We start from the raw sequence: 24,211 nt of genomic DNA on the forward strand, positions 1-24,211 counted from the left end.
AAAGAGAGCTAATGATGAGGGGGATGGGCAGAGGGCAGACTCCCCTCTGAGGGTGGTGCCCTATGGGAATCAATTCCACCACCCATGAGATCATGACTTGAGCTGAAACCAAAAACAGGATGCTTAATCAACTGAGCCACGCAGAGGCCCCAAATCTCATCTCTTCTAAGTTGCCCAAATACTGGCATCACACTTTGGGCTGATGCAGTGATGAAAGCACTAGTTTGCAATTTCTGAGACTTGAATTGGTTATTTTAAAAGTATCTGTGTTGAACTGTCTGTTGCCATTTCAACATCACATTATACATCCTTAGTTGTTCTCTCAGCGCCGTGGAGACACTGGGATGCTGCATCTGAGAGCGTCTCTTGCTGTCTGGTTCTAATTAATGATTTGTCGGTGAGATGACTTGGTGCAAAATCTGGAAGTTGGAAGGGAAGCAGAGGCATTTCAGTTTGTACTCAGGCTGGTGAGTGCAAGGTAGAATCACAGTGCATTTTCAAAAGTATTTGAACTCTTTTTTTTAAATATTTTTTATTTATTTATGATAGTCATACAGAGAGAGAGAGAGAGAGAGAGAGAGATGCAGAGACACAGGCAGAGGGAGAAGCAGGCTCCATGCACCGGGAGCCCGATGTGGGATTCGATCCCGGGTCTCCAGGATCGCGCCCTGGGCCAAGGGCAGGCGCCAAACCGCTGCGCCACCCAGGGATCCCTTCAAAAGTATTTGAAAACTACCAACTTTACTGCTAAGACCATAGGTAGATGCTTTCTCAGAAATACCTGAGAGTCACTGTGATTTCCCATTAAGCTACTTGAACCATTCTCACAGGGTTTCAAAGTGAGATCTTCGGTGTTTGTTTCAACAGATCTCTTCGGTGCTCAAACTTTTCCTTCCCTCTCTCTTTTGTTACTTTTAAAAGCCGTACTGCCTCCACTAGCACCTTTCTTTCCAGTGTGATCACAGAAATCCTACCTTCAGCCGAAACCTGATCAATATAGGACCCATGTTGTAAGAATATGCACATTTATGATTTCTTATAATTACAATGTTTTGTGATTCCATATATAACTGACAGCATAACTTTAATCCAAATATGATGATTTGTCAGGTCTGAACCGATACCAAAAGATTGGGATTGTCCCTGCGTATTCTCAGACCATAATGCCTTGAAATTAGAACTAAATCACAACAAGAAGTTTGGAAGGACTTCAAACACGTAGAGATTAAGGACCATCTTGCTAAAAGATGAAAGGGTCAACCAGGAAATTAAGGAATAATTAAAAAGATTCATGGAAACTAATGAGAATGAAGATACAACCGTTCAAAATCTTTGGGATACAGCAAAAGCAGGTCTGGGGGGGAAATACATCGCAATACAAACATCCATCCAAAAACTGGAAAGAACTCAAATACAAAAGCTGACCTTACACATAAAGGAGCTAGAGAAAAAACAGCAAATGGATCCTACACCCAGCAGAAGAAGAGAGTTAATAAAGATTCGAGCAGAACTCAACGAAATCGAGACCAGAAGAACTGTGGAACAGATCAACAAAACCAGGAGCTGGTTTTTTGAAAGAATTAATAAGATAGATAAACCATTAGCCAGCCTTATTAAAAAAAAGAGAGAGAAGACTCAAATTAATAAAATCATGAATGAGAAAGGAGAGATCACTACCAACACCAAGGAAATACAAACGATTTTAAAAACATGTTATTAACAGCTATACGCCAATAAATTAGAATAAAATGATTGAATATGCTTTCATGTAAGGTATAAAATTTGATTACATTGATATAACTAGAATGAATTGGGAATTTTTAATTCATAAATGGGTTAACATATGAAAAGTTCCCCAAACAGACATAAATAAATCATACCTCTAATTTATTCTAAGGGTCACTACCATTTGTATAATATGAATAACTTTGACCAAAATCTGCAGTTCAATTATTTCCACACAGAAAATATTTTAAATACCATAGGTTGCAATAAATTTCTTCCAAACTCCTGATCATGGTTACACTCTTTGGCTTCCTCCTTTGAATCACAAATGTTCTTAATGGCATCTAGAAAATGTTCTATTTACCTTGCTGCCCAGATCCAGCATAGGAATCAATGTTTATGGCATTTCTAGACTTAAGAATGTTATTCTGTATGTTGGCAAATTGAACACCAATAAAAAATAAATTTATTAGTTAAAAAAAAGAATGTCTTAAATTATAAGACTTGAAAGTCAGAATTACCTGTTGATCCGCGGGCTGCAGAATGGCTATTGTGTTAGCAGACATGAAAACCACATGAATCTTATTGTGCCTCTACACAGAGCTCTTGAATGGTCAGGTGCACTGCCAATAGAAAGCCATATTTTGAAAGGAATCTTTCCTAGAGCAGTAGGTCTCCACAGTGAGCTTAAAACCTTAGTAAACCTTGTTCAAACAGATGTGCTGCCGTTCAGCTTTAATATTCCCTTTAGAGAACACAGGCAGAAGACAGTCAGCTTAATTCTTGTTTTTTTTTTAAAGACTTTATTTATTTATTTATTTATTTATTTATTTATGAGAGACACAGAAAGAGAGAGAGAGAGGCAGAGACACAGGTAGAGGGAGGAGCAGGCTCCATGCAGGGAGCCCAATGTGGGACTCGATCCCGGGACCCCGGGGTCATGCCCTGTGCTGAAGGCCACGCTAAACTACTGAGCCACCCAGGCTGCCCACCAATGGACTTCTTGATGCAGGATCTCCACAAACCTCCAACTGTGAGAAATGCAGTGTATGTAAAGTGCAACAGTGCAAAACAAATAAAAATGACATATACCTGTCCTACATTTTGTTTGTCCATTCATCACTTGGAGGTTACTTCCGTGGCTTCTGCTTTTTGGCTCTTATGCCTGATGCTTCTATGAAAATGTGTGTAAAAGTTTTTGTGTGAACCTATGTTTTCAATTCCTAGGTTAAGAATTTCTGGGTTATATGGCCCCTCTGTATTTAACTTGATGAACTGCTGTATTTTTCCAAGGGGCTGCACATTTTACAATCCCACCAGCAATGTATGAGGGTTCCAAATTCTGTACACGATCACTTGTTATTATGTACAATAGCACTTGTTATTGTTTGTGATAGATATAACCAACATATATGTACAAACAGAGTCACAAAGGTACTTGATAGATATAACCAACATATATGTACGAACAGAGTCACAAAGGTACACACACATACACATACGTATTTTAACTGTCTTACTGGCTGTAAAGTGGTATGTGTCTGGTTTTAACTCTCCTTTTCCTAATGACTACTCTTCTCAAGCGTCCTTCTATGTGCTCTTTGCCTGTTTGTATAGCTTCTTTAAGTCCTTTGTCTATATATTATGGAGTGTTTGTTGTTCAGTTGCAGGAGTTATTTTATGTAAATTTAACCAAGGAAGTGCCACATTTTTACCAAGAAATAACAAAACCATAAAATTTAAGAAGTCCTGAATAAATAAAAAGACATCTCATGTTATCGTATAGTAGACTTGACATTGTTAATTAAGATGATAATAGTCTCAAACTGACCCATAGAGTTAATGCAATGTAATCCTTATTAAGTTTTCAACTGAATCTTTTGCATAAATGAGCATTCTGATCCTAAAATTCATATGGAATTGCAAGGGACCCTGAGTAACCAAAACAATACTGAAAAAGATGGGCAAAATTGAAAGAGAAATACTTTCCAATTTCAGAACTTAATATAAAGCTACAGTGATCAAGACCATGTGATATTGGCATAGCAATTGAGCAATAGCTCAAAGGAATAGAACTGAGACTCCTGTAATAGACCCATTTATGGTCCATTGATTTTTAACAAGGGTGCCAAGTTTATCCAATGGGAAGATAATAGCCTTTTCAACAAAGCATGTTGTGATAACTATTATCATGGAGAAGGTGACTTTACTCTCTACTTCAAACCATACACAAACATTAACTCAATAGAAACATTTCAGGTTGTACTACAAAGCTGTGGTCATCAAGACAGTGTGGTCCTGGCACAAAAACAGACACATAGATCAATGGAACAGAATAGAGAATCCAGAAGTGGACCCTCAACTTTATGGTCAACTAATATTCAACAAAGGAGGAAAGACTATCCACTAAAGAAAAGACAGTCTCTTCAATAAATGGTGCTGGGAAAACTGGACATCCACATGCAGAAGAATGAAACTAGACCACTCTCTTGCACCAGACACAAAGATAAACTCAAAATGGATGAAAGATCTAAATGTGAGACAAGATTCCATCAAAATCCTAGAGGAGAACACAGGCAACACCCTTTTTGAACTCAGCCACAGTAACTTCTTGCAAGATACATCCATGAAGGCAAGAGAAACAAAAGCAAAAATGAACTATTGGGAATTCATCAAGATAAGAAGCTTTTGCACAGCAAAAGAAACAGTCAACAGAACTAAAAGACAACCTACAGGATGGGAGAAGATATTTGCAAATGACGTATCAGATAAAGGGCTAGTATCCAAGATCTATAAAGAATTTATTAAACTCAACAGCAAAGAAACAAACAATCCAATCATGAAATGGGCAAAAGACATGAACAGAAATCTCACAGAGGAAGACATAGATATGGCCAGCAAGCACATGAGAAAATGCTCCATATCACTGGCCACCAGGAAATACAAATCAAAACCACAATGAGATCCCACCTCACACCAGTGAGAATGGGGTAAATTAACAAGACAGGAAACAACAAATTTTTTTTCTTATTTTTTTTTATTGGTGTTCAATTTACTAACATACAGAATAACCCCCAGTGCCCGTCACCCATTCACTCCCACCCCCCACCCTCCTCCCCTTCTACCACCTCTAGTTCATTTCCCAGAGTTAGCAGTCTTTACGTTCTGTCTCCCTTTCTGATATTTCCCACACATTTCTTCTCCCTTCCCTTATATTCCCTTTCACTATTATTTATATTCCCCAAATGAATGAGAACATATAATGTTTGTCCTTCTCCGACTGACTTACTTCACTCAGCATAATACCCTCCAGTTCCATCCACGTTGAAGCAAATGGTGGGTATTTGTCATTTCTAATAGCTGAGTAATATTCCATTGTATACATAAACCACATCTTCTTTATCCATTCATCTTTCGTTGGACACCGAGGCTCCTTCCACAGTTTGGCTATCGTGGCCATTGCTGCTATAAACATCGGGGTGCAGGTGTCCCGGCGTTTCATTGCATTTGTATCTTTGGGGTAAATCCCCAACAGTGCAATTGCTGGGTCGTAGGGCAGGTATATTTTTAACTGTTTGAGGAACCTCCACACAGTTTTCCAGAGTGGCTGCACCAGTTCACATTCCCACCAACAGTGTAAGAGGGTTCCCTTTTCTCCGCATCCTCTCCAACATTTGTTGTTTCCTGCCTTGTTAATTTTCCCCATTCTCACTGGTGTGAGGTGGGATCTCATTGTGGTTTTGATTTGTATTTCCCTGATGGCAAGTGATGCAGAGCATTTTCTCATATGCATGTTGGCCATGTCTATGTCTTCCTCTGTGAGATTTCTGTTCATGTCTTTTGCCCATTTCATGATTGGATTGGGAAACAACAAATGTTGGAGAGGATGTGGAGAAAGGGGAAGCCTCCTGCACTGTTGGTGGGAATGTGAACTGGTGCAGCCACTCTGGAAAACTGTGTGTGGAGGTTCCTCAGAGAGTTAAAAATAGATCTGCCCTAGGACCCAGCAACTGCACTGCTGGGGATTTACCCCAAAGATCCAGATGCAGTGAAATGCCGGGACACCTGCATCCCGATGTTTATAGCAGCAATGTCCACAATAGCCAAACTGTGGAAGGAGCCTCGATGTCCATCGACAGATGAATGGATAAAGAAGCTGTGGTCTCTATATAATGGAATATTCCTCAGCCATTAGAAACGACAAATACCCACCATTTGGAACTGGAGGGTATTATGCTGAGTGAAGTAAGTCAATCGGAGAAGGACAAACATTATATGGTCTCATTCATTTGGGGAATATGAAAAATAGTGAAAGGGAATAAAGGGGAAAGGAGAGAAAATGAGTGGTAAATATCAGTGAGGGAGACAGCACATGAGAGACTCCTACCTCTGGGAAACGAACTAGGGGTGGTAGAATGGGAGGTGGGCAGGGAGTGGGAGTGACTGGGTGATGGGCACTGAGGGGGGCACTTGATGGGATGAGCACTGGGTGTTATGCTATATGTTGGCAAATTGAACTCCAATAAAAAAATTATATAAAAAAAGAAATCAAAGACCTAAAAGTGTGGTATAAAACAGCAAATTTCTTAGTGTAAGCGGTAGGTATCCATCTTTGCAACTTTGGATTAAGCAATGGTGTCTTATATATGACCCCCAAAGCACAAGCAAAAAAACAAAAAATAAAAAATTTGACTTCATCAAAATTAAAACTTTTGTGACCAAAGGACACTAACAGGAGAGTAGAAAGACAACACCAAGAATGAAAAAAGTACTCACAAACCCAATCTAAAAGGTGTCTAAGTAGTTTTAAAGAAACTTATTGGAAAGCCTTGTGGGGCTTGAATATAATAACATGAAATTATCCCTTGTAATTGCCTTAGAAAAGAAGATGGTTAACAGTCCTGACTTAACATAGTAAAATAAATCAGAACATAAACCTGAAGTTAAATTTTTTCTTCTTAGGGCCACATGGATAGGAATTACAGCATTAAATATCTTTTAATTTTTCCACTCATATTTCTCTGAAGGACAGAATAACTAAACTTACAAAATGATTTCAAATTTTTATTTACTTTTTTCTCCAAGATTTGAAACTTGAATCTTCTCTTTATTTTCTGGAAAGAGAGAAAATCTTTTGGAGTGTGTCCTTGAAGGCTTGTTTGACTTGCTGGTTTCTGAGACTGTAAATGAAAGGGTTTAATAAAGGGGCAACCGAGGTATAAATAACACTTACACCTTTGGACAAAGTCACCCTTTCCTTCGCTGTTGGCTTTATGTAATTAAAGATGCAGCTACCATACGTAAGGGAGACCACAATCATATGAGAAGAACAAGTAGAAAAAGCCTTGGTTCTTTTCTGAGCAGAGGGGATCTTGAGAATGGTCTTGATAATGTATGTGTAAGAAAGAATCACTAATAGTAAGGTCACCAGAAGTGTTACAATAGCTAAGGCAAACGAAAGCAATTCCAAGAAACGAGTGTCAGTGCAGGAAAGCTGCAGCACAGGGGAAATGTCACACATGAAATGATCAATTATTCCGGAAACACAGAAATCCAGTGTGAGGCCCACAGCTAATGGTGAAAATGACAGCAGAAAGCCCACGGCCCATGAGCTGAACAGGAGTTGGTAGCACATTTTATTGTTCATGATGATCAGGTAATGCAGGGGTTTGCAGATTGCTACATAACGGTCAAAGGACATGGCAGCCAGCAGGTAAAATTCTGCAATTTCTAATTGGAGGAAAAAGAATAACTGAGATGCACAACAATTGTAGGAAATGACTTTGTTTTTAGTTATGAGGCTTATCAGGAATCTGGGAATACAGACTGTTGTCATTGAAGCTTCCATAAAGGAGAAATTTCGGAGGAAAAAATACATGGGAGTCTTGAGGCTGGGATGTAGCAGGGTGAGAAGGATGATGGTTAAGTTTCCAGTCATGCTCAGCACATAGTTGATGAAGAGAAACGTAAAAATCACAATTTGCAGTTGTGGGTCATCGGTCAGCCCCAGGAGAAAGAACTCAATCTTTGTTGACTGATTCCTCATTTTAGACTTGAGGCTTATGAAATCAACATAGGAAAACATCTCCAAGAGTGGAAAGAAGAGAGATTTTTTTTTAAAAAACCTCAGAAAAAATATAATCAGAAATGTAAGCAAGTTTAAAAGGTTGATCCAATTTAACAAGACAGATGATACTTAAAAATACAGCACAGATTAACCTAGGCGCCTCTGACTGATTGTTCCACTTTTGCACAGGCATGATAACGACATTACCAATTTGTTTTTCTTTTAACCTATTTGAACCTGAAAGAAAATGGAAATTTTAGCTGATCATTTCCAAATTATTTAATTCTGTTTCAATGTTCTAGGTAAAACATCAGCTTGTCTGTATTTGCTCTGAATATCTAAAAAATTATTTGAGAAAGTTCTTCTAACACATCAAAAACGATACCAATGTCAACTTGTAATGTTTATTCAAAACTCCTTAGCTCACTAACATGTTTTAAACAGAGGTGAAATATGGAAATAATGAGATACACATTTTTGTATGATTGAAATTTCCTGACATATACTATTATTTATTTTGTCCCGATGCAGTAATTCCCCATTGTCTCTTTATCTCATTTTACTTACTTATTATTTTTCTTTGGTTTCACATACCTCAGTCTTCTCATATCAGTTGCTTTTAATCATGAAATTTTGACTCTTGTATCTACATAAAAAAAAGAAGACTATATGACAGTTCAAAAGTCAGGGAATTCTACCTCACTTGTACTTCTGAGATTACTTTCATTTAGGATCTAGATATTTATCACAAATTACAAGTGACCTAGCATATCTAGGATACATTGATGTGAATTTCCCCCTATGGGAATATGGTAGAAACGGGGGTCAAAAATAAAGGATAAATTTTCTCTCTTTTATAATATATTTTTAAACTCAATATTTCAAGAGGAAAGTTAATTGCAAAGCTTTTCTCCAGAAGGATTCTAAAAACAGATATGCATTCTGGAAATTATATGCATCTGTTAATAACTTTCACTTCCACTCACAGTCATTAAATGACAACCCAGATATTACAAATAATTCAATTAGAATCTTCTTCGAGGCCAGATACGATTCATTTTCTCTATCTTCTTTTCTTGTATATTAAAATGAAGGAAAATGTCTCTATAAAAATCATAAATGAAAATGTAATGCTCTAAATGTAAAGACGTCTTGGGAAATCTCTCATATGAAAGGAACCCAAATTTTGTAACGAATATTTCTTGCTTCAAAGTGTGTACCAACAAACAGAACGGTTTGGTCTGTTTTGCTCATAAGAGACACAGGGGATTAATTAAAAATTTTAAAGAAAGAAAAGAATAAATATCCCCTGGAGACTAATGCTGGGGGAATACCAGTTATGTACAAAATAAAACTAAACCAAACCAAAAAACAAAGAAGGAAATAAACTACTTTGAATTACTGTAAGCACAAACTGAATTTCATGAAATGCAAAACAGAACAGATATTCTCCCAAAAGAAAACTAGAAATAATTTAAACTCTACAGTTAATATCAACACAAATTTCAGATATTCCACTGTCCTGGAACAATATGACCAATTCTGAACATTAAGAAGGTTTACTCCAAAGAGAAACCTCTCCCTTGCTTCCTTAGTCTATGTTAGGATTTCATTAGCTGGTGACCCACGCTCCAAATTGGAAGTGTGGCAGTACTTAAATGTTGCGCGATTTTAAAAAATTTGCAACAACATGAAATATAAAGAAAAAAAGCCATCAAATACACCATGTAGGTCATCTGTTCCATTTGATGCTCCATCTGCTACTCAATATAGTAGTATGTGTTTATAACAAAAAAGAATCTTCTACTAGATAAGCATGATATAATCGTTATTTTCAGGACATTAACATTGATACATTATTAACGTGTACTTCTCCAAGCCTATTTAAGTTTCACCAGTGACTAAAAATTTTTCTTTATAGAAAAAAACACTGTTTATAACTACATGTTAATTTAATTTCCATAATGTTTTGGTCGCCTTTAATTTGACATAGTTCCCTAGTCTCTCCTTAACTTTCAAGAACATTCCTTGAAAATTCTTTTTTTTTTCTTCTTAAATTGACTCTAAGTCAATCTTAGAATTTTAAACCCCATATACTTAACGTACAGTGTTATATTAGTTTCAGGTGTATAATACAGTGATTCAACAATCCCACACATTACTCAGTGCTCTTGAAGATAAGTGCAATCTTTTTCTTTTTTAATTTTATTCCTGAGAGAGAGAGAGAGAGAGAGAGAGAGGCAGAGACGCAGGCAGAGGGAGAAGCAGGCTCCATGCAGAGAGCCCAACGCGGGACTCGACCCCGGGTCTCCAGGGTCACGCCCTGGGCTGAAGGCGGTGCTAAACCATTGAGCCACCCAGGCTGCCCCAATAAGTGAGATCTTATTCCCCTTCTTAGATTTCACTCATTCCCCCATGCACCTCTCCTCTGGTGACCATGTATTTGCTCTTTATAGGTATGCCTCTTTTTTTCTTTGTTTATTGGTTTTGTTGCTAAATTCGACATAGTGACATCAAATATTTGTCTTTCTCTGACTCATGTTGCTGAGCATTATATTATGCTGCTAGCATTGTGTTCTCTACATACATCCATGTTGATGCAAATGGTACAATTTCATTCTTGTCTTTGTATGGTAATAGTTCATCTGTCTCTCTCTCTCCACACACATACACACACACACACACACACACATTCTTTATCCATTTATCTATCCTTGCACACTTGAGCTACTTCTATATCTTGGCTACTGTAAAGAATGCTGCAAAAACATAGGAGTGCATATATCTTTCCAAATTGGAGTTTTCATATTCTTTGGACAAATGCCCAGAGGTGGGATTAATGGATTACATGGTAGTTCTGTCTTTACTTTTTAAAGAAACCTCCATACTGCCATCAACAGCGGCTGCACCAGTTTACATTTTCACCATCAGTGCATGAGGGTTTCTTTTTCTCCACGTCCTTGTCAACACTTACTGTTTCTTTACTTGTTATTTTAGCCTTTCTGGCAGGTGTAAGATGATATCTCAGTTTAGTTTAGATTTGCATTTTCCTGATGGTGACTGACGCTGAGCATCTTTTCAAATGTCTGATGGCCATCTGGTTGTGTCCTCTGGAGAAATGTCTGTTCATGTCTTCAGCCTATTTGTTAATTGAATTATTTGGTTTTTATGGAGTTGAGTTGCATAAGTTCTGTCTATACTTTGGAGACTCACTCTTTATCAGATATGTCATTTGCAAATATTTCCTCGCATTTGGTAGATTGTCATTAAGTTTTGTGGATAGTTTCCTTCAGTGGGCTGGAGATTTTATTTTGATGAAGTCCCAATAGTTTATTTCTGCTTTTGTTTCTTTGCCTCAGGAAACACGTCAGGAAAAATGTTGCTATAGCCGATATCAGGGAAATTACAGCCTGTGCTCTCTTCTGGAATTTTTATGGTTTCAGGTGTCACATTAGGTCCTTAATTCATTTAGAATTTAATTTTATGTTCTGTGTAAGAAAGTGTTCCGATTTCATTCCTTTGCATGTAGCTTTCCAGTTTTCCCAGCCCCACTGGTGGAAAAGATGATCTTCCCACTGTCTATTTTTGTCTCCTTTGTCAAAGAGTAATTGAATCATGGTTTGTTTCTGGGCTTTTTATTCTGTTCCATTGATGTCTGTATCTACTTTCCCGCTTGTACCATACTGTTTTGAGTTTGGTTTAAGTATGGTTTTGTTATACCTCCAATTTTGTTCTTTTTCAAGATTGCATTGGTTACTTGGGTTTTTTTTGTAATTCCATACAAATTTTAGGCTGTTCCTTTTACTTTTATGAAAAATGCTGTTAGTTTTTCATAAAGATTACATTAAATGTTTACATTGCTTTGGGTAGTATAGATATTCTACTAATGTTTGTTATTCTAATCCATGAGCATGGAATATCTTGCCATTTGGTTGTATCATCTTCAATTTCTTTCATTGATGTTTTACAGTTTTCAGAGTACAGGTCCTTCACCTCTTGCTTAAGGGACAGGCAATATTTACCTTTTTAAAATTCTACACTGAAGCACAAATGGGGAAATTAAGTACTGGCCTCAGATCTTAGCAGCTCTGTCACCAAGATTGTTGCCCAGTGCATTTTCCATTTGAACATCTTCCTTTCTTAGCTTTATGAAAAGCAATTTTATTCTCTTGAAATTCTTCCTCATACTTACCTTTATATGACACCGATGAGCCATAAGATTACTTCAGAAACATACAGGAAAATGTCTTCTATTTGTGCTAGCATATTCAGCCAGTTCCCACCTGTGCCGGATATACTATATTGTAGATTTTCTTTGCTAAAATTATGTCAGTTTCCTCCTTTATTTTAAACAGTCACACTTGTGCCGTGAAGAATAGAATGCAAATCATTGCTTCTCTGCCACTCTCTAGCAAAGTTCACCCTAGTCAAATTTGATTTGCCCTGTCTCTATTTTATATTTGCTCAAAATAAACAGTCACAAAATACATATGGAATGTTAGAAACCTTAAAAAATGTGGAAATAATGTGATAGTCCTCTTCAATAATGTTAATCTTAAAACTTAGGAAAGCAATATTTAAAGAGAGGACTGAGAGGGATATACCATCATCGAGTTATGAGTACACATTCTTAGTTTGGCTTCCCTTCGCTTGCACTTATAGCTCAAATTTTCCAAGTCTACTTGTTTGGGCCTCAAAACAAAGTTGTTCATTGATCTCCTGGGAACAAGGCCAAGTCCAGGCCATATCTGTGCTCTATTATAGATCATGAGGGATTTCTGGAAGCCATTGTTGCATTTCTCAGTAGCCTTTTAACTCTTCTCTATGGTGAATCTCCCTTGAGAATAATTGTGTTCATCTTTGTATCCCACAGAGGACCTGAAATGTTGACTTCTACAAAATAATTACTTCCATTAATCACAATTACTTAACATTTCATGAGTAATAAAAGCAGTTGTGAAACTTACTTTCTTATAAAAAATAAACCCTCAATCTATTTTTAATCATCTGGAAATATAAATTTTTCTAAATATATCCTCTTTGTTGTTTTTCCTTAGGCTTTGTTGGTGTTGAAGCATTGAGAAGCAAGTTTATTTCATAGTTCTAATTTAAATAATAGCTATTATAAAGCACATATTTTGGTCATTTTTAAAATGCTAATACACATGTTAATTTAAACCTTAGTACAAATAGCAATTTTTAAAAAGATTTTTATTTTTTTATTCATGAGACACACACACACACACACACACACACACACACACACACACAGAGGCCAGAGACATAGGCAGAGTGAGAGGCAGGATCCCCATGGAGGCTTGATGTGGAACCCTATCCCAGGAACCCAGGATCACGACATGAGCTGAGCCAAAGGCAGATGCTCATCCACTGAGCCACCCAGGTGCCCCACAAATAGCAATATTTAATTCAGTGTCAATTTGCCCATCCAATATTTCATCATTGCCTATATATTTATTCATCATATTTTAAATATTTTAAAGAGAGATATTGTCACTAATACTAATATTTTGTTTATTCAAGATTTAGAAAATGTATTATTTTGATTATTTTAATGTTTATATTTCTAAAATATTTTGGTAATAAAAATTATATGTGACTAGTAGAAAGGTATACATTTGTTACATAATTATATAAACTAATAATGCATAATTATATAAACTAATAATGCATATTAGTTAATATCAAATAAGTGTATATCTAAATAAAATAATAAAACATACATTTAACATAAAAATACAATTATCAGTTCACATAGTGACATAAGTTCAGATAGTGACATAGTTACTAATGCAGAAGTAAATCACAGCGGGGATGCAAGATTTTTTGGAAATTACTTATCAGAAGAGGGGAATTAGACTGTGGAGAAAAATGGAAGAAAAGCAGGCATAACTCAAATTTATGACAGTATATACTGTGTTTATTTAATCTAGTAAAGGAGAACTCATATGATAGTGTTGACTTTATATAGTTGTACATTGTGAAACGATTACCATGATAGGGTTACTTAACAATATATCACTTGTAACTTGTATATTTACTCTCTCTCTCTCTCTTATTTTATTTATTTATTTATTTATTTATTTATTTATGGTGAGAACATTTAAGATTTACTCTCAGCAACTTTAAGTATGCAATAAGGTAATCTTGTAGATCAGTTTTGTTGCAATAATGAAATGGTGTTCTTTTTTTACCCTAAAAGCCCAATTAATAGGCCACAGGAAACTCTATTATATTCATGGAGGGCACATGTGCAATAATGCTTCAATTGGTAGCATGCTCATCTTCATGAATTTTTGTAATTGCTGCTTAGATATAGAGGCTTAATCCCAATTTAGGTTTGGGATTTGTTTTGCAGAAATTTAGGTTTGGGATTTATTTTTGGCAACTTTCAGCAAGAGGTACGTGTTTAATTGTCTTCTTTTTTTTATTCTTAGCAGCCATTGTTGATTAATGGCTGGATCCATTAATTGATTATGTGTGGCAAATAGTTATGCTCTGAATCTGTCATTTACCATTTGTTTATATGTTGTTACAGTTTATATGGAAAAGCCCAGATGAAAAACTACCTTATTTCTATTCAGTAGTCAAAGTTGGTTCTCTAGGATCTTTTTGTTGGTATCTTTATGAATACATGGCTTTATAAATTTTGTATTTATTGTATAGGTCACATTAATGATTGCCATAAATATTTCAAGGGAGGCTTAAATTGGCATCACTCTCTCTTTGAAGTGCTTTTGCTACAGGGAAAAAATCCTCTTTTGGACAGTATACTTTTCTTCTTAATTGTTTCCTTCTCATCTTGCAGCACAAGTGTTCCCAGGCTCATGCTGTATTTTTCTGTATTGGACCTAGACTGAGTCATTTCTCCAAAGAAATCTCCTTACATTGGTTAGGAAATGGTAAATCAAGAAGAAGAATCTGGGGACTAGCTGTGATAATTACTATGAGTTCGATCATCCTTTCTAGGTATTTTCAGTGGACAGGGCCAGCGAACATTATATATATATATATAATATATATATATATATATATAATTTCCAAGCAAAATGCCTATCAGTGCAATTTCAATGTACCATTCGAACTTAGAACTACAGTATTTTTATGAAACCACTTTTAGCTTTATCTCAGAATAAGAGCCCTGGCTATAAATAGAATTAGATAAAATTGTATCACACTAACCTTCATTTACTTCTTTTCCTCACACTGCACATACAACAGCATTAGAATAGCAGTGACAGCACTATCATCCATGATATTATTCCTACCTAGGAACAATTTAAGACATTTTAAGCTATTCTTTCTGCCCTTATATTAAATCCCACTTGGATGTACAGTTAGATTATAACATTTAAGATCATTTGGAATACTTCTGCTTCATTTAGTTATCTCATCATCTAAATATACATTTATTTATATTTATTCCAGTTCGGTGTAATGACTTATGCTACTAAGATACACATTTCCTTCCACTCCTTTCATCACAATTAATTTTGACTTGCCTTCTAAGGATTTTGGAGGCAGATTCACTGAGCCATTTAAAATTTAAATAAAAAAATAATACTGAACATTGGCTAAATAAGAAGGCTAGAAAACATCTTCAGGGCTTTTGTTCTTAAAACATATCAATATCTTACCTTTCTGAAATCCTTACCATCAAGTAAATATTAACAGTGAACATCTGATAAATTAGTCAATGGCAATTTCATTGATGCTCAAGGTAAGAAAAGGACTCTAAAAAAATACATGAGATTTAAGTCTTAAAGAATGTCCATTTGACAGTCCAAGAGAATATTTTGACTGGTTCCACTTAATTTCTGGTGTTTTAAATAAAAGAAAGTGATTTCTATTGTGCTAGGTGGAAAACTCCCTTAGTAATGTATTAATTTTGAAAGTCTATTTTTTTCATCTTATACATTTACTGAGTTCTTTAGTTAAGCCTAATAAAAGTAATTTAAAAAATATATTTGAGGGTATCTCCAAAGCAATCTGCTTTTCTGATCATGTTTTCCTGTTTCTTTTTCCTTTATTAAAATGTTCAATAAAGTAATTGATCATGCTCAACTTAATATATTAAAGAAAAGGAAAAGAAGTTAATTAATACTAATTAATAATTTATTTATTTAATAATAATGACAATAACATCTAGCTCAGCTTCATAATTACACTAAAATACACTTCTGGCACTGATTATTCATTCTTGACTAATTCAAGTTCATGGGAATCCTTCTCTCTGCCTGTGTGAAAGACAAGATCTCCACAGTTGATCCCACTGAATGGTTGGAAGAATTGCTCTGTTGGAATTATCTTTTACTCTTCTTCATAATCATTTTAGATGACATTTCCCTGAATCAATCTGAATATTTTATGCTTCTTTGATTCAATGAAGATGAGTAGACTCAGGTTTTTAGTAGTCATGCAATTGTATATAGAAACAAATCAAGAGAAAAATCACTAAATCACATTTAATAGTATTTTCAGAAATAATAATGCACATATCTGTAGGGGTTTAGGCCGAATATCTGGTCAAAACCTCATGGTCTATAATTTATGTGGCACTTACTAGGACAGATAAGTAGCTGTTTTATTTATTTTACTTTTCTTTTCATTGGAATTAATTCTTAACATTAGCAAAGTCATTATTTATTTCAGTAGTATTTAAGGACTTATTTATCTCACTTAGTTCTTATAACACAGTTACTACACTTTATTATCTTTGTTCCTAAATGAAGAACTGAGGTTCAGAGAGGTTATGCACATTACATCAATTCATATACTAGCAACTAGTGTCAAATGTGATACGCAGTTAAAGTCTGTTCTCTTGAATTGTGTACCACATAGCCCGTATTCATTTGGAAACACACAGATGGAAACACAGTAACTTCCTGTCTTTAACTGAAAGACTACACTGATGTAATAAAAGAATGTACTATCCTCTTTTTATTTGATACAAACAGCTGCAAATTATAACCCTAATACATTCCATTTAATCTGATAAAATGTTGAACTAAGTAATGAACCAACGATAAGGTTTGAGAGATGTTCACTACCTTCTATATGCCTGACTTACCTCTACTTTTTGTATAGGTTCGCAAACACAGAATGGCTGGAATAGTAAAATATTAGTAAATTCCATCATTGTCATCTAGGGGAGCCAGCATTTCTGATAGCCTTTCCTTTGCCATTGAAAAAGTATATTTTCTATTATTGACATTTTGTCTTATCCTTCCCATTTTTTTTCCCACAGGAGGAATATGCTTATTTAACTGTATAGAGTAAGAAAGGACCAAATATATAAAATGAAAAAAAAAAGTATCAGAAAGCGTTTTAAAGCTCTTTGGCATGGTTTCCATGGAGATTCAACTTGAACAAGTACTTAATATTTTATCTATTCTCTCTGCCACTCATTCAAGGGGAATAAATCAGTGAATCAAAATTGTCAGAAGAGGAACAGGAAGGTACATAAACTACTAACACATATAACATTGTCATTAGAAAGGAAATCCTGGAGGACAGGGTCCAATGTGACATAAAAAGAAAAACCCGAACAGGGAAACAACCTCACTAAGTGTGAAGTTTGCTTTCCTTGACATTGTTTTTCAGACAGAAATTACCAACCAAATATCTTAATTCCTAATGTAGATCTCTACTGAATGCGTCTCTATGTCATGCCATTTTTTTTTAAACTGGTAATCTACCACATTGTACTAAGACTATTCCTTGATTCCATTATTATTAATATGCCTTCTAGTGAGAGTTTTTGGTATCATAATACTGTTATAATATTGTTTTTCCTGTTTATTGCTCACCAGCAGTGGCAGTTGAAAAGTTCTCATTTTAATTGATTAGAGTTCTAATTTATATGCCAATTATTACAGTAAGAGTTAGTACCTTCCCTGACTAGACTGTAATAATATAATTATGTGCTGACCAGATAATGTGAGTAAAAACACCAGTAAAATTGTGCTTATTCTAGTAAAAGCTATGCAAAATTTGCAAGTCTTTATAGGATTTCAAATATGTGTAAAAGAGAGCAAACAAGATTTTCTTTGTTTTGTTTTTCAAATTAGGTTATTATATTGACTGCTGTAGCTCAAGACCTTGGGCAAATTATGCAACAACTTACACATTGGTAAAAAAGGATAATCATGTCTAATTTGTCATATAGCCGTGGAGATTAAATATAATATGGTATGGAGCACACCTGGTTTTGCATATGATATAGAATGTATGCTCTCTATAGAAGAGTTGTTATTTATGAAATTCCTATCAAACTTTTAGGCAACACAAGAGTTAGTGGCTGCCTTGGGGCACCTGGGTGGCTCAGTTGGTTTAGCGGCCAACTCTTGATTTCTGCTAGGGTCATGATCTCAGGGTTGTAAGATTAAGCCCCATTTCAAGCTTTGTACCCAGTGCAGAATCTGTTTGTCCCTCTCCATCTACTTGTCCTCCAACCCTCATATGTTTTCTCTGTCAGAAAGAAAGAAAGAAAGAAAGAAAGAAAGAAAGAAAGAAAGAAAGAAAGTTTTTTTTAAAATTTAAAAGTTCGTGCCTCCCTAAACATTTATGTTATACTTTTTTTAGAAAAATAATGAAGAAAATAAGTTTATTAAAAAAGACATACTGCATGGCTTCATGTCTAGCAAAATACAATACATGACTTTCAAATAATTTGTAAGTAGTAACATATGCATCCAAGTTTATTAATCAAAGGGAAGAATTGGACAGGCACTACAGATAGTATGGAAAAACAATGGTGCTATAGATATTTATTTCCTGATTCAGATAACTTTAAAAGGAAAAATACTTTTATATCAGTAAGAGAAAAAGTTTTAATAAATTGATTGAAACAGTGTTAACTATAAGTCATAACAGTATAAAACATTTTTTATTGGAGTTTGGTTAACACACATTAGTCTCAGTTGTACAACAGCATTTCAACAAGTCTGAACATTATGCTATGCTCACTGCAAGTGTAGCTGCCATCTACCACCATATGGAGATTATTACAATAGCGTTGATATTCCTTATGCTGTACCTTCTATCCTTGTAACTTATTTATTCCATAATTGAAAGTCTGGACACTCTACTCCCCTTCACACATTTTGCCCATCTCTCCATCCCTTCCTTCTGGCAACCATAAGTTTGTTCTCTGTATTTATGAATCTGTTTCTGTTTTGTTTGCTTGTTTTTTTATTGCTTTGTTTTGTTTTTGAGATTCCATATAAGTGAAATTGTATGGTATCTTTCTATGTGACTTTGTTCATTTGACAAAACATCCTTTAGGTCAATCCATATTGTTTTGAATGGCAGGATCTTATCCCTTTTTATGGTTGAGCAATATTCCATTAGATACACTCCCCCCCCCACACACACACCACATCTTCTTTATCCTTTCATCTATCAGTGTATACTTGGATTGCTTCCTGTATTGGCAATTGTGAATAATATGGCAAAAGACACAGGAGTTTATATATCTTTTGGAATTAGTGTGTTTGATAAGACATTTCGATTAATCAGAATAGTTAACACATGATTTATGTTCCATAACTACGTTTTATGTTCACAGTCATAAATCACTGACATGGAACCTAGAGATAGTTTTAAAGGAAGGCACAATCAGCCACATCCATATTATCAAACCTGTTTAGCAAGTGAGTTCAGCATTTCCTGTAGTGTGACATGGATATAGGAAGATAGTACAAATTAGTTTAAATTTCATTTTCTTTTGTTGAATCTTTATGATAACATTCATTAATACTACCCAAAACTTGTATTTGTTTGCATGAAACAGTACTTCAAGGACCAAATTTTGAAGGATTGTGTACTTTCTGGTCCCTTAGGATGTAAATAAAAGTATCCAGCATGAGAGCAACAGAATTATTGACAATCGCTACTCCTTTTGTCAATGATGCTTCTTTTTTTTCTTTTGCAGAAGAATTAACACAAATGGAAACAGAAATGGCAATCATGTGAATAGAACGAGTAGAGAAAAACGTTTTTCTCTGATTAGCAGATGTGATGTATATATAGAGCAAAATCACAAATGCCAAAGTAAATAGTAAAGTAGCCAAACAAAGTAAAAAGCCAATTACTCCTAGGAGCTATGCATTAGAATAAGATAGTAGTAAAAGGGAAAGATAGCCAGCCACATGCAAAGTGATCAATGACATTGGAAACACAGTAATCCAGTTGGCTGAGGAGTATAAGTTGTCAGAAATCTGCCCAGCAATGCACGTAGCATAAATAGGTTACAGGGTTTCCTGTTCATGATGGTTGTATACCTAAGGATCTTGCAAATGGCAACATAGTGATCAAAGGATGTGGCAATTAGAATTTGAATTCAGTCACCCCCATGAAAATAAATAAAAATAATTGGGCTGCACAACTGTTATATAAAATGATATTATCCCTGGTGGTAATTGCTCCCAGAAATCTAGGTATACATATAATTGTAAATGAGATTTTTAAGAAAGAGAATTTGTAGCTAAGAAATTCCCAGGCATCTGTAGATGAAAGCCCACCCAAGTTAGGGTGGTAATAGTCAGGTTTCTGTTGATGCCTAACATACATGTGATAACTAAGAAGACTAAAATCACAGTCAGAAGATCAGGATCATCAGAAAGGCTCTGCAGGACAAAATCTGGTTATTTCGCTGATGGTTATTCCTTTCTCTTCCATTTCATTTATTTTAGAGATATGAGACAATATTAATTAATCTGGAGGACATTACCCTAAGTGAAACAAGCTACACAGAACGATAAAAAATTGCATGATTCCACTTATATGAGATGTTACAATTAGTCTAACTCATGGAAATGGAGAGTAGAATGGTTGCTGCTTTGGGAAGGAGCATTGTGGGAAATAGGGACTTGCTTTTGGCTGGTATAAAGTTCAATTCTGTAAGATGAATAAGTTCTGAAGATGTTGAAGATGAATTATTTTGAAGAACATTGTTGCACCACATATTGCCTAGTGTTAACAACACTATCATTCCATTAAAAATATAAATGGATAGATTGCAAGATAAATTTTCACAAATATCATTTGTACTTATTCACAATTCTAGCAGGGAGCTATAGAGACCAATATTAATAACACCTGTTACTACTTATTGATAGCTAATTATGCTATCTGCTTGACAAATTAATTTCTATCCCTATAGTATATTATATATGATTTATCTGACACCTGATTCACCAGTGGGAAAATATATGTTAAGAGGTTATAGAAACCCTAAATGTGTCAATGATTTGCCTGCTTTAACATCCAAATTATACATCAGATAGGATGAAATTGAAATACCGTTCATAAGTTTTCTTTTACATTTTGAGTCTTCTTCAATTTTCTATCACTTAATTTTTTCTCAACAACTCCTGCTCTGTATTTCTCAATTGAATATATTGCTTAGGGATCATTAGGAATCTTGCACCACTAATTAGGAGGATAGTATATTTTCTCTTACTAAAAAGTGGTTTATATTATTTAAAATACTTTATAGAATTCATGATCTTTCACTTTCTCACACACACATCTGCACAATACAAATATGTCTTTCCAAAATATTTTAGATATTTAATACCTTAAGTGGAATGAGTGGGAGAGTATATTAACAGGTGAAATTATAACTTAATATGAAATAGAAACTTTTCCTCCATTAAGAAACTTTTATCTCCTACAAAATTTAAATGATTTTGCCATTTAGGCATTAAATTAACTTAAATACATGCCCAGTTTCAAACTAGTCCAAACCTACAGGAGGAGCTATACGTACATGTTTCACATAGACAGGAAGCAGAGCCTAGTGCCAAAGAGAAAGTGGAATTATCCTACATATCTAAGGCATCTATTTCTTCACTACTTTTTACAATATGTGTATACAAATGTATGTATGTGTCCATCTACCCATCTACCTGTATATCTATTGAGTCATTAGGGGATTTGAAAATATGGGGATAATACATATTGAAAATATGGAGATAATACATATACTTTTGGCACCATGCCTGCAAAAGTATATATTGTTAAAGATCTATGTTTTTGTTTTGTTTTGTTTTGTTTACTAATAGATGAATTATTGGACATACCCTATGTAGTAAGGAGTATTTTTTGGTTTTTAAAAGAAAGCATTCACAGTTTTCAATAAATCATATAGCATTTGAAGTTTTTTTCCTAGAGACACTGCAATATGGTAAAGGGAATTTCTGACAGAGATCAATGAAAATAAAAAAATTATACTTTCTGTATAGAGTAAAATATCACATCAATATTAACAGTGTCTCCTCCATTTCAAATGGTAATTGTCTTCATAAACAAAACCTTACAAAGTAAAATAATTACTTGCTTTATGCTTGTTGCACAAGTGTAACTAACAAAGGGTTCAGAAAAATGGGAACCAGAAGGACATATGAAGTTCTTTCAATTGAACACAAAATATATTAAATGTGCTTGTGAATTATTAGAAAGGAAAACAGAAAATCAAAGAAAAAAAGAATAAGTGCAACTGTGATTCAAAGAAGTTGCTCAAATTTCATGTTTGTATATTTTTAGTTGCTCTGCAAAATGTGTGTCTAATTCATGATACCACAGCATTTCATTTCCTTGAGAAAAATACAATCTTTCTTGCCCTGTTCATGAAGGCCTGCTTGACTTCTTGGTCCTTAGGCTGTAAATAAAGGGGTTCATCATGGGGGCTACTGATGTGTTTAGCACAACAACTCCCTTGCTCAGAGACACTCTGTCTTCCACTGAGGGTTTACTATACATGAAAACGCAGCTGCCATGGGAGATGGAGATGACAATCATGTGCGAAGAACAGGTGGAAAAGCCTTTGTCTCTGACCAGTAGAAGGAATCCTCAAAATTGTTCTGAGGATATATGTGCAGGACAGATCTATGAATGCCAGAGTGAACATTAATGTGAACACAGCACAGGAAAACCCCAGTATCTCTAGGAATTTTGCGTCTGAACAAGAAAGTTGCAGCAGGGGAAAATAATCACAGGTGAAATGGTCAATAATATCAGGCCTACAGTAATTAAGAGCAACATGAGCACAGGGGATACGATTAAGAAGGCAATCAGCCATGAAGAGTAAGCAAGGAGTATGCAGACTCTGGGATTCATGATGGTCATGTAATGCACAGGTTTGCAGATGGCATTGTATTGGTCATAGGACATGGCAGCCAGCAGGTAAAATTCAGTGACTCCCAACAGAATGAAAAACAATAACTGAACAATGCAAACGTTACTGGAGCTACTCAATATTCTGGGCTTTAGGCCATGAGATGTTTTCTTTAAGAACTTCTCTTGGCCTGAAAGAAGCAAAGACTCCTCTAGAGAACCCACTGAGTGGGTGGAGGGATTGAATCTCTAGCAGTTTATAGCAAATACCAACTACTGCCCTCAAACTTTCAGCTCTTTAGTCATCAGTATTCAAAGAAAAAAGGAAAAGTATGTAAACCTAATAATAAGATGATGTTTTTGAAACAATATTATTTCTTATTTATCAAATTCTAAGTTATATCGTTATCACAAAAAGTATATTGGCTCTGTGGTTTCAGAAATGTGGGTTAAATACAAATGGGCCACTTAGTATATATGTAGCTTCATATATATATGTAACTTTAAATGGTACTTAATTTCCTTAAGTATCAGTTTTCTCTACCATGGATGTGAAATTCAAGGGTGTTTTGGGAATTAATTGAAGTAGTATAAATGAAAGTGCTATATGAACCACGTGGCACTTACTACACTTTCAGAAGAGCTGGCTTATTTATCTTCTTTTCCTTAACTTGGAATTGATCTCCAACTTTGGGCAGAATATTGATAGTAACTGTGATTAAGCAAAGACATTTATTCCAATGACATACTAAGGGTTTATATGTTCTATCTCATTCAGTCTTTATGACACACCTATGGAACTTTGTCTTTATTCCCAAATGAAGCACTAGGGTCAGTCTGGTTTTGTACCTTAGATATATTCATATAACTAATAAGTGTTCAATATAGCCAGGAACTACCTACAATTAAAGTCTAGACTTTCTTAAAGAAAGTACTATGTAGCCTATATTCAATTAGAAACAGAGGCACAGAAATGGTAATTTCATGCTTTTCATTTAACAGAGAATGAATAAATTGATCCAATAAAACAAAATATACTTTCTGTCTCCCTTTCTGATATTTAAAGACTGCTAACTCTGGGAAACGAACTAGGGGTGGTAGAAGGGGAGAAGGGCGGGGGGTGGGAGTGAACGGGTGACGGGCATTGGGGTTTATTCTGTATGTTGGTAAATTGAACACCAATAAAAAATAAATTAAAAAAAAACAAAAAAACAAAATATACTAATATCTATATGCAGTTGCAAAATAGGACTCCAGTATACCCTATTTAATCGAATTACA

At 35.0% G+C, this 24,211-nt stretch overlaps 1 protein-coding gene across 5 annotated transcripts; it reads right to left on the reverse strand.

Moving 5' to 3' along the window:
* Positions 1 to 26: 26 nt before the first annotated feature.
* Positions 27 to 23,684, reverse strand: LOC144297528 (olfactory receptor 6C6-like). 5 transcript variants are annotated; one of them, XR_013364539.1, is made up of 5 exons: positions 23,558 to 23,663; positions 14,993 to 15,078; positions 8,387 to 8,438; positions 2,247 to 2,348; positions 27 to 419 (listed from the first exon to the last, which is right to left on the reverse strand). XR_013364539.1 is itself a non-coding variant. In XM_077871803.1 (4 exons), exon 4 carries the CDS (start codon positions 7,808 to 7,810, stop codon positions 6,833 to 6,835), a length of 978 nt encoding a protein of 325 aa, XP_077727929.1. In that variant the 5' UTR covers positions 7,811 to 8,029; positions 8,387 to 8,438; positions 14,993 to 15,078; positions 23,558 to 23,663; the 3' UTR covers positions 6,810 to 6,832. The 5 variants fall into 5 exon arrangements, 4 of the variants coding, with proteins under 4 accessions (XP_077727929.1, XP_077727930.1, XP_077727931.1 ...); XM_077871803.1 differs by lacking the exons at positions 27 to 419; positions 2,247 to 2,348 and adding an exon at positions 6,810 to 8,029; XM_077871804.1 differs by lacking the exons at positions 27 to 419; positions 2,247 to 2,348 and adding an exon at positions 6,810 to 8,029 and having other exon boundaries at positions 8,360 to 8,438.
* Positions 23,685 to 24,211: the final 527 nt, after the last annotated feature.

The sequence above is a fragment of the Canis aureus genome, chromosome 25, assembly GCF_053574225.1.
Source record: "Canis aureus isolate CA01 chromosome 25, VMU_Caureus_v.1.0, whole genome shotgun sequence".
Taxonomy (NCBI): domain Eukaryota; kingdom Metazoa; phylum Chordata; class Mammalia; order Carnivora; family Canidae; genus Canis; species Canis aureus.

Bases quoted from the DNA above. Each gene is read 5' to 3' on its own strand.
- LOC144297528 (XM_077871805.1), bottom strand. From the start codon at position 7,810: ATGTTTTCCTATGTTGATTTCATAAGCCTCAAGTCTAAAATGAGGAAT.